We start from the raw sequence: 10,828 nt of genomic DNA on the forward strand, positions 1-10,828 counted from the left end.
AAGTGACAAGAGCTTCAGACTTAGATCTGAGAAAGTAAACCCAATTCATATGGATATAATCATCAATCAACAATAAAAAATACTAACTCTCTCAATAATGATTTTGAACCTGACATATGCTTGAACTGTCTTTATTTGCCAACTTGTACTCCCCGTCCTTGATTTCCACCGCAACTTCTGTCATGATAACCATCACGAGAATTACTTTTATTTGAGGATTTGTAATTTGATTTACTATGAGATGACTCTCTTTTCACTTAAAAAATATTTTTTTTTCATTTTTTGGTAGTGATCTATTTAATCTATTTTCATGAGCTTTCAAAAAACTCATTAAATCATCAAATGAATAAGTAGATAAATTGTTTGACTCCTCTATTGTAGGAATCACATGATCAAATTTATGAGTTAAACTCCTCAATAATTTTAAAACCATAGTCTCATCAGTAATTCTTTCACCATATGCCCTCATTTGAGCGAAATTGTAGAAACTTTCGAAAAAAAAAGTTTGAACAAATTCAGATGTACTCATTTGAAGCATTTCAAAAGTTTTATCAAGTGATTGAAGTTTGATAGTAATTATCTTAGATGATCCTTGAAATTTTGTTTTGAAAATTTGTCAAACTTTCTTAGAAGTAGTTGCTGCAGAAATTCGATATAAAATATCGTCTGTAACTACCTGTTGAAGAAAGAACAGAGCTCTTGTATCTTTTTTTTTTTTCTATTTTCTCAAAGCCTTTGCTATCTGGGTCATTGTACCCATTTCTTACAAACTCCCATAATTCTTGAGACATAAACAAAGTTTTCATTTTTATGCTCCAAAATTCATAACTCTCACCATTGAAAGAGGAATTAAAGGTTGATATGATATTGTTGTACCATTTACTGCCATTTTTTTAGGTTTGCGTGAACCACTTAAGTGTATTAATTTTCTCTTTGTTTTGCACTCTCTCAGCTGTACAAAATAATGGCTGATACTAAATATATTGGCTAAAAATAAAGTAAAAGATTGTTAAGAGTGTAAATTAAGATGAGAAAAGAGTCTGATCTTCATTCACCATTAAAGTAAAACAAAGAAGTTTTTATATAGAGTATACAGGTAACTAACAAATCAAAAAAACATAGAGTACAAACTTTAAATATCTTATTATCCACTAACAACAAATTTATTAGAACAAATATTAAGAAAAAACTAATGCAACTATATATAGCAGATTTATAGAAACTGATTTTGACTCATTCAGTTTTGTTGACTGATTTTTAATCATTTTCAAGAGAGGAGAGTGGGATTGGTCTGTTGTAAACCGGGTTTGGTTTAATTTCCATTTGATTTTTGATAACCCATCAAGATTACTAATGCATGGCTGTGTTTTATTCTATTACCACAAGTAGTGTAGTAATTTTGGCATTTTTGTGTATGTGTATATAAAATAGGCGTCTCTAATGATCTATGTACCATAATAAATACTGACTTGTATGGATTAATCTACTAGATTTTAATGTTGCTCTTCCTCTTACACTTCTCATTCTTCTTCTCTTCTTGTTTCCTCCTACAGTAATAAACATATATTATATCCGCATGCATGCGGCAAACCAACTTTAGAGAGACGAGAATATGATGGTTTCAAGTCGATGCAACAGTAGATCACTCTGACTTGGCTCTTATTATGATAATTGTCTTCCTTTCACAATAAACGCTGAAATTTTGGAAATTTTATGAAATTTATTTATAAAATAAAATTTATACAATAAAATTTATTGTAGGATATTAATAGAACAATCAATATAACAAGAAAACGGTACAATTAAGCTTCTAATGACAAACCGCGCTTCAATTCTAACCTACAATATCATAAAGGGAAGTGAATCAGTGACAGTACACGGACCAAGTCGGTGGGGAAATTCAATTACTTCAATATATATATATATATATATTTTTTGCTTTTGATATGTTGGGTCAGTCTAATTAAATGATACCTATAATTTACGGTTAGATCATTGATTCCTCTGCATATGTACGTCATATTTTGTATACATATTCTCTCAGCTGAGAAATTGTTAGTGAAAAATGGATTTCATTCACAAGTTGATGAACATTGTGCTTCCTCGAGTAATGCTCATCGTGCGTCTTTTGTGTCTCCCACCATACTTGGTTTTTACGTTTCTTAGTTATCTAAAGAGATCAATCTTCACCGAAGATGTTGCTGGGAAAACAGTTCTGATAACTGGAGCATCTTCAGGAATCGGAGAGGTAATCAACGTCAATTAATTCATTTGTAAATCTCATTTCATTATAAACTAACGTTTATATAATTCTATCTGAGGGTTAATCTAAGAATTATACTATATATAATTGAAGCATATTGCATATGAGTATGCAAGGAGAGGTGCTCGTTTAGCGCTTGTTGCAAGAAGAAAAGATCAACTTGAGGCAGTTGCCAAGAAAACCTGCGAGCTTGGCTCTCCCGATGTTCTTGTCATCTCTGCAGATGTCTCCAACCTCCATGACTGCAAGCGGTTTGTAGATGAAACTGTCAAGCATTTTGGTCAACGTAAGTTTCGTGTCTATCTTCATTATATGCATGTTTATTCAGGTATATATACGTATATAGATACTTTTTTTAATTAATTGGAAGTTAATTTGTTTCTGGGTTTTGAGCATATACACATATGCATACATAACAGTGGATCATCTTGTGAACAATGCTGGGTTTCTCAAATACAATTTATTTGAAGACATCACCCAAATCTCTGATTTCTCTCTCCTCTAATGGTAATACTACACGTGTGTACATACATACATACATACATATATGTGAGATTTAAAATTCTGCTTTTTTGTTTTAAAAATACAGGAGACAAATTTTTGGGGGTCAGTATATGGCAGGCATTTCGCAATTCCACACCTAAAGAAAAGCAAAGGGAAGATTATTGTGATTGCTTCAGCTGCTGCATGGTTAATTACGCCAAGACTCAGCATTTACAATGTAATTAATTAATTAAGCTCACTCAAAACTAATTAATTTGTTAATTCAGGCCGCCATAATCAGCTTGCTCGAGACATTGAGAATAGAAGTTGGATCACAATTGTTAGTCCTGGCCTTAATGAAACAGATATGACTAATCCTGAATATATGCCTAATTAATCTTTAATAATTATATTTGAAGGAATCTTTTAAAAAAAAAAAATGACATTCAATTTTCATCCACCATTTTAGGAAATATGTAAATAAAAATATATAAAATTTAATTATAAATTCATAACTGGTCACTTATGTATGGGCCCCAGTGAATTAGGAGGTAGATATGTTCCTTTTAAATGACATTTAAATATTCTTGTCCGCGTATAATACTAATTGCAATTCATTCATGATATGCATGTTTATGGTTATAATTGAATGGTATTTTTATTTATTTATAAAAAAAATTATTGAAATATATAAATTACTCATTACAGAATAACCTCATGCGGCCTTGAGGTTCACTCTCAACTTGTGAGGGAATTGATTTAACCATGTTGTTACAAAAATGTTATCTAATTTCTCTAAAATATTGTCTCAAGAAAAAGATTAGATAGGATACATCGAATTAAAGAAAGATAAAAACTAATCATGCTGCGGAAAATAATTAACAGGATACAAATTTTTGGGGCGTAATCTATGCTACTTATTTCGCCATTCCACACCTGAGAAAGAACAAAGGGAAGATCATTGTCACAGCTTCATATGCAGGAAGGTTTCCTCTTCCCGGAACCAGTATCTACAATGTAAGCTTTATAATTGGTATATATTATTATTAGCGTTCTTATCATGTTCAGTGCTTAATTTAGTGTTCGTGCATTAATGTAAAGTTATTTAAAATGGATTTAGGCAAGCAAGGCTGCACTTATATCTTTCTACGAGACACTCAGATGTGAAATTGGTTCAGACATTGGCATAACAATTGTCACCCCTGGCTTCATCAATACTGAAATGACTAGAAACCAACTCTTTATCAAGGTAAGACTTCATCTTGTTTAATCTGTTAATAAATATGTTGTGCGTGTACCTAAGTATATCAGAATAGTCTTCTCTGTCATTTTAGTAATATATCTTATCATAAAATGAGATTGATGGTAATTGAACAGGCGAGTCCATGGCTTTACCTTTCGTGGAGTCGTCTGAAGAATGTGGTAAGGCCATAGTGAAGAGCAGTTGCCGGGGAGACAAGTACTTGGTGGAGCCATCTTGGGTCAAGTTTATTTCTCCGCTCATGCTGCTTTGCCCTGAATTAGTTGAATATTTCACTCGCATATTGTTTCGTACTTGTCTTAAAAATTTCAGGCATGTTACAGAACAAAAAACAGTATAGGACCATCATCCTTAGCCAAACTACTAAAATTCCTTTCTGTATATCTAATCAAATTGCAAGAGGAAGGGAAGACTAATTAAATAAAAAGGATTTAGCAGATGGCATTACTTCTTAATTAATTCTATCCTCTATGATTACTGAACTTGACCACATACTAAACAGCTCATGGTTCTACTCAACGTCATAATAGAAATATTGAAACATCAATTGCAAGTACAAGTAGTAAGTATAGATTGTCCTGCGGTGTTCTAGTTTTTTCATTTCTTTTTTAAAAGGTCCAATCAGGTATTATTTCTTATGGTTGAGATTTCTTCTATGAGAAAACAGAGTATTCCCCTGCCCTCACATAGATGAGGACAGAAATTAAGAGGGAGATCCCCTTTTTATCCATTTTTTATCTTAATTTTATAATTTGAAATTTTTATTAAATTATACATATTGTATACATTATACATTTTACTTAACATGTATGGAACCATATAGATTTTGCTCAACAAAGAATCAGAAAGAAAAAATGCACATGAGATGAGTCAATTAAATAACAGGTCTCCAGGCTTGATAGAACTGCAGTAGTATTCCGGTATTTATAACATCAGTGCATTAACTTGACTCAGCGAAATGTAAACTATTGAGCTATAACTCACTTTGTGAAGTGTTGACGCAGAGCCTGACTTCTCATCAAAATAGCCCGTAATTTCTTTATTGCCCCGTGGGAGGCTCATGGAGCTCCTACAAAACCAAAGCAACATGCATTTCTAATTACACAAGGGAGTTGGAAATATAAAAATTTTAAATTCCAAAAGTTAGACAACTGACCAAATCAATGTGGATTGAGAAGGTGACAAAACTCATGTTAACGGGTGGGCCACTTGATACAGCTTGCTTCAAAGAAGTCTCAACTAACCCTAGCTTCAAAAGTCTCATTTGCTGGCATTCTTCTTAGCAATTCATTAGCTTTTCATTCTCCTTTGCTTCTCAAAGATGAACTAGCTTTCCTTATCTGCCGCATGCAACTTTTTATTTGATAGCCCAAAACATTTTTACTTGTAAACAACTTCAGTGAGGTCACCAGATACAAAGATATGATAACAAGCTCACAGCACCGAACTGAACCAGCATTGCCAGACATCTTCCCGTTAGTAGTATATAATTTTCAATTAGTGCTGAGCACTTCTTGTACATTTCCGTAACAAAGCCATTGAACAATGAATTTGAAGCATCATAATCAGGAGTGTCCTCTTTGATACCTGCAATAGCGACAGTTTCTGATCCAAGCCAACACTTTCAGCTTACCTCTTTGGCAGAGTGAAAATATATAGAGGCAATCAAGGTGATATATCAATTGGATCTGAGGGGCGAACGTTTGGAATTTGAGAAGCAGAGGACTTCAGTCTCCTGAGAAGCAACCATGCATCAGAAGAAGAACACCCCTGGCACATCTCAAGAGCGACAGGAAGAGATGCTTCATCTATTTGGATGAGCATTGTGCCCTGCATTAAAGCAAATCATAATGTCAAAGTATCAGACAAGTGAGCCAATCTCAAAATACAAACCAATTCCAGACAATTAAGCAATATATAGAACTGAAAATTTACGAAATTAAACAGAAACAGTTTGCAGCGACCTTCAATTGCACTTGGATAACATCAGTCACAATGTCAAATATGGTACCTCAAAATTCACCAAAAATATTTGGAACTGCCTCAAGGTCTCCTTCATACCACTGACTATCTTGATGTCTGAAGAAGAAAGTGCAGCAGAGACCTCCTCTGGAGAATGACCAATTCCTTTCTGGACAACCTAGAGAGCCAAAAACAATAGATTTTCCTATGAATTTAACAACACTTCCACAGAATCAATGGGAGAAGGCCAAATAGAAACTCACGCTGTGGTCAATCAATATTTCAGAAATGAGACTGCCGTCATCAACATAGCACTGGAGCTCAAAGGTTGACCGTTGCTTATATTGGAATTTTTTGACACCAGTCAAAAAGCACTACAAAATTATTTTAAAGTTTCAGAAACCACATATTACTAAAATTAGAAAGGTTATACAAGCTCAATAAGTTATCTTCATAATGAGATTTTAGACCACAGACTATTCCATCACCAGCATGCATATATAAAATATCAAACCCATTATTATATAACAGAATATTCATGAGTCTCGTACATACTTAAGTTGAAATTTGCAGTAAGTAATTTATAATGCAGATATTATGGCAGCATTTAGTGATTCGTGAGGATTCAACAAAATAAAATAAAGGAACTAAGAATGCCATTACAAAGAAAAACCATATTTTTAGAAAGTATAGATTTGGAAAGAACAATGCAATGCACAAGTACTTAAATACACTTGTGTCATTTAATGTTTTGTTCATATTTTAGACTTATTTAAATTTAATTACAAATTTATGTTTAATTAAGTAATAATTATTCATTATTGATCAACCAATAATTTCATTAAATATGTTAAAATAAAAATGAAAATGAAAATAAGTTAACAAAATGAAAGGAAGAAAAACACTATAAGCAGTATAAACAAAAAGGGAAAAAGAATTGTCTGCACACCTTAATTTTTCCCTGAACAGAATGTGCTTTGTCCTTCATTGATGCCCACTTGGTTGACAAGCTCGCCAAGTAAGTGAAAGGAATTTCTCGATGCCCAGACAGTATGAGAGGGTGTTCCAACTCATCAACCATGTGGATATCATCAACAACGGGTGTTAAATTGGAAGACCGATTAGATGTGGCTGTCATCCTGCTAATAGGAAAAGTATCAATATGCATCTCCTCAACATTTGAGGCAGCAACTGATGATGGATGAAGCACTGCAGTTTCACCCCCACTCGAAATAGACGGTCCTTCCATAATTGTTTCCCTGTTGTCAATTCTTGGCACCACAGTCTGGGTATGCAAATGTGGCACAGCATTTAAATGCAAAGAAGACACAGCTCTTTCTCTGCTCACAGAAACCACATCAATATGCATCTCCTCAACATGTGAAATGCCATTAGATGATGAATGGGATACAGCATTTTCCGCACTATAGAGAACAGGAGACTCTTCCATGGTTCTTTGGCCTCCACCAGTCCTAGATGCATATGAAGCATTCCCTACAGTACACGATCATGGCAAAAGAACAACATAAGGACCCAAATAATCAATGCCCCAAATAATATGTTATCATGCACTATTAATTTAATTACCTAATTGTTCCCAGATGTTATTCTATAACATATGACAAAAATTGCATATGTTCTTTCAAAGTCCTAAAAGTTCACCAAAAATATTGTTTGAAAATAAGAGTCAAGAAATTGCCCCTAAAAATCAAAATTTTCGTAAACTGGGGCCAAGGCAGAAATGAAATACAGATATCACATCCAACTTTCATTCAAATAACAATCCAAAATAAAGATATAACTAGTTGTCTAACCTTCACCTCTCATACACATTAGAACACACCAAAAGCAACAGGCAAAAATAACCCTTACATGAAACATATGGTAACATCGATCTTTGAAGATAGAGCCAGATGCTGATTACCAACTTAAACTATTAAAATATCTAAATTTAACTTCTTGAACCATATAAGTTTTGCTCTCTCAAACTGAAAACATTAAAACAAATTAGAACAAGAACAAAAATGCTACCTTGTCCATCTGCCTGAGTGGGAGTAGCATTTCCTGATAAATACGCATTCCCATGACCATTAAAATTTCCGCTATTCAATGGCCATGCAGCTCTAGTTGCTCTAGTAGATAAAGAAGGCACCACTCCAGTCCTTGATCTGCAAAAAAGAGGATGGAAGTCAACTTTTTTTCATGTGTAAAGAACGTCAAACAATTGTAGACCAAGTCACTTTCCAGAAAATTAATATATTAATCAGATTCCTTCAAAGGAATAAACTGGAAAACAACCTACTTTGGTAAAGCAAACATAAAGAGAACAATAGAATCCAACTTTATAGACCAGAATCACCTTAGGCAACATTGTTCTGTTTTACTATTACAGAAAGTAAATTACAGATGAAGCTTGAGAAGTGTTCATTGGTGAATTCAATACCCTATTGCATTATAGTTGCTTGTAGTAGCAACAGTTTCAAAAAGTTAAAAAAGGTGATGGCAAAAGAAAATCATACCATCAAGTTTGCTATAAATTTTCAAAGAGCAAGATTAATTTCACAACAAATTGAGAAAATAAGAATTTGATATAGCCTAGTAGACTACAAAAGGATTCATTAGAGGAAAAAACATTATTTCAATTTTTATGACACATTCAGCAGCACAATAAACAGCACTGAACATGTTGTGACTCTATGAAAGCATGAATAAATCCTTGGAGCTACTACCTTTTTCCCCTAGGTGGTTTATTCACTTCCTCTATCAGACGCTTTTGTGCCTCATCCAACTCTTCAACTACTCCTCCTAGAACTTCTAAAACTTCGGGAACCAGCATTAAAAGCCCACGCCGTATATGTACATTACAGATGAGAACCTACAAGCCAAAAGATAACCTGTTAGTGCCTGGTATTAACAAGTCTAATAGTGGTTAAGCAACTTTCTCCATTTTCTGTCAACATCAAGTAGGTAAGCCACGAAAAAAGAAGAAATCTAAATGCCAGACCTCCAGTGATAACAGAAGAAGTTAGCTTGATCAATGCTCAGATATAGATAATAGTCCAGTTTATAGAGCTAAACCATTTTCTTACCTTCATTATCCATAAACTCCTAATACCCTACAAAATATTATTATTCCTAAATCCAGAATTGGTGCTGGTAAGAAATATAACCTTTTTTTTCTGAGAAGAAAAATATAACCAGATTATAAAACACTAATAGGCAATAGGTAAGAGAAACCTTCAATCCAGCAGGAGGGAGAGCTTTGAGATCCTTGATAGGCCTGTATTCCATGCCAAAAACACGCTGAACACCATCTGTCATGGAAAGCTTAAGGCACCTCTTAAATCCAGGCTGTGCATCCTGATATCTGCCTCGGAGAGGACAGCTGATATTAACAATCTCATCAACCTGGACAAATAATAAGCAAATTCTTCTCACAAAAAAGTTTCTTCTCCAACTGATAAATCCATTGTTTTATGTTAGCATAAGACTTCATTTTACATTTCAGTACACTTCTACCAACCACAAAAAGGAAAATAAAATGTTTCAACTGATTGATTCTCAATTGGCTGAAAGAACAACGTCTTTCATGCAAAAGTTTGCTTCAGGCATTTATACCAGACTCCAGAGATATAAATTGTATTTACCTAGTCAATAGGATTACTTTCTTCGAAATTTTCATTGCTGAAGTTGGCTAAATGTTATAAGCATTACGAAACCATAACATACTAAGACATAAAAAGCTACTCACCCTTGCTTATCAAATTACTCTGAAACAATATCACATTCAATTATCAAATTCCAAAATATATGACGAGGAAATAAAACTGCCATATGTATTGCACCAAAAAACAAACTCAAAAACGGAAATTCCATTATTTTGACTAAAGTTCTGTAGCATATGCTAAGCGTATAGATTTGATCAACATGAGTAGTCAGCAATAATTAAAATAACCGTCTAAAAAAACAACGATTATAATAGAATAATGTCGTGATGGTTTACATTCAATAACAATTTAAATAGAATCACATCTAGAAAACCGCTTGCAGCCACTCAAACCGATAAACATAGGCAAGAACTGACAGAAAAGGCAGGCAACATTAAATTGAACCTGCACAGAGAAAATGCAGCAAACCTGCAATACAAACGGCCCCGGAAGGTCGACAAGGTGCATAGATGCGACGTTATGGGGTAGCACCGCGCCTCCAGAGTAATTCATATCAGAAAACAAGAACTGCTCGAAACAAAGCTTGGCTTTTGCAGCGACATCAAGGCTCGAAAATGCAGGAAGAGATATCTGGAGCCCGTGAAGACAAGATTCCAGCCATTCCCTTCTCAAACTCAGTCCCATCCTACTCAGGAAGTCCCCGACAGGAGAACCGGTGGTAACCACGTGATTAAGAGGAGGAGGAGGAGACGGAGGGTTGAGGTCGTCGGAAACATCAATGAGTTCGTCATCGTCTGAGATTGAGATTGGTTCGGGGGCAACAGAAGTAGGGTTAGGGTTAAAATCTGAAGGAGGAGAGGATACAGGCGGATGAGTGATGGTAGGCTGTTGGTAGGTTGAATTGTTGTTTTGTTGACGGTTGTTGTCTTCTTCATCTTCGTCGGAAGGGTAGCTAAGCCGGAGGCGTCTTCGGAGCATTTTCAGTGTTGGAGGGACGTTTGGGTTTTAGCAATTTATTTTTCCCTCCAGTTTTTTGTTGGGACAAAGGAGAGAGAGAGAGAGAGAGAGAGTTCAAAATGGGCCGGACTGGGGGCCCATTTTGTCTATGACCCAAAAGTAGGTTAGCTTTTTATTTGGGCCCGGGAGATATTCAAGGTTAGCCCAGTCAAATACTTTTTATTTAAAAAAAAA

General features: G+C 34.5%; 1 protein-coding gene and 1 pseudogene across 5 annotated transcripts; one reads left to right on the forward strand and one right to left on the reverse strand.

Annotated features, from left to right (window-relative positions):
* The first annotated feature begins 1,991 nt into the window (after window positions 1-1,991).
* On the forward strand, window positions 1,992-4,262 carry LOC110822949 (11-beta-hydroxysteroid dehydrogenase-like 4A; annotated as a pseudogene). Its single transcript, XR_015816345.1, has 7 exons — window positions 1,992-2,248; window positions 2,357-2,549; window positions 2,683-2,770; window positions 2,853-2,984; window positions 3,632-3,763; window positions 3,867-3,995; window positions 4,124-4,262. The product of XR_015816345.1 is annotated as an 11-beta-hydroxysteroid dehydrogenase-like 4A (transcript).
* Window positions 3,425-10,666, reverse strand: RMI1 (recQ-mediated instability protein (DUF1767)). 4 transcript variants are annotated; one of them, XM_088211459.1, is made up of 12 exons: window positions 10,106-10,666; window positions 9,207-9,377; window positions 8,699-8,844; window positions 8,001-8,137; window positions 6,919-7,463; window positions 6,233-6,343; window positions 6,019-6,147; window positions 5,595-5,837; window positions 5,164-5,454; window positions 4,992-5,076; window positions 4,142-4,261; window positions 3,425-3,682 (listed from the first exon to the last, which is right to left on the reverse strand). In XM_088211459.1, the coding sequence occupies exons 1-8, from the start codon at window positions 10,613-10,615 to the stop codon at window positions 5,673-5,675; spliced, it is 1,914 nt and encodes a 637-aa protein (XP_088067585.1). In that variant the 5' UTR covers window positions 10,616-10,666; the 3' UTR covers window positions 3,425-3,682; window positions 4,142-4,261; window positions 4,992-5,076; window positions 5,164-5,454; window positions 5,595-5,672. The 4 variants fall into 4 exon arrangements, with proteins under 4 accessions (XP_088067585.1, XP_088067587.1, XP_088067584.1 ...); XM_088211461.1 differs by having other exon boundaries at window positions 5,164-5,837; window positions 6,069-6,147; XM_088211458.1 differs by having other exon boundaries at window positions 5,164-5,837.
* Between the last annotated feature and the right edge of the window lie 162 nt (window positions 10,667-10,828).

This window comes from Carica papaya, chromosome 9 (genome assembly GCF_054855325.1).
Source record: "Carica papaya isolate Zhongbai chromosome 9, ASM5485532v1, whole genome shotgun sequence".
NCBI classification, from domain to species: domain Eukaryota; kingdom Viridiplantae; phylum Streptophyta; class Magnoliopsida; order Brassicales; family Caricaceae; genus Carica; species Carica papaya.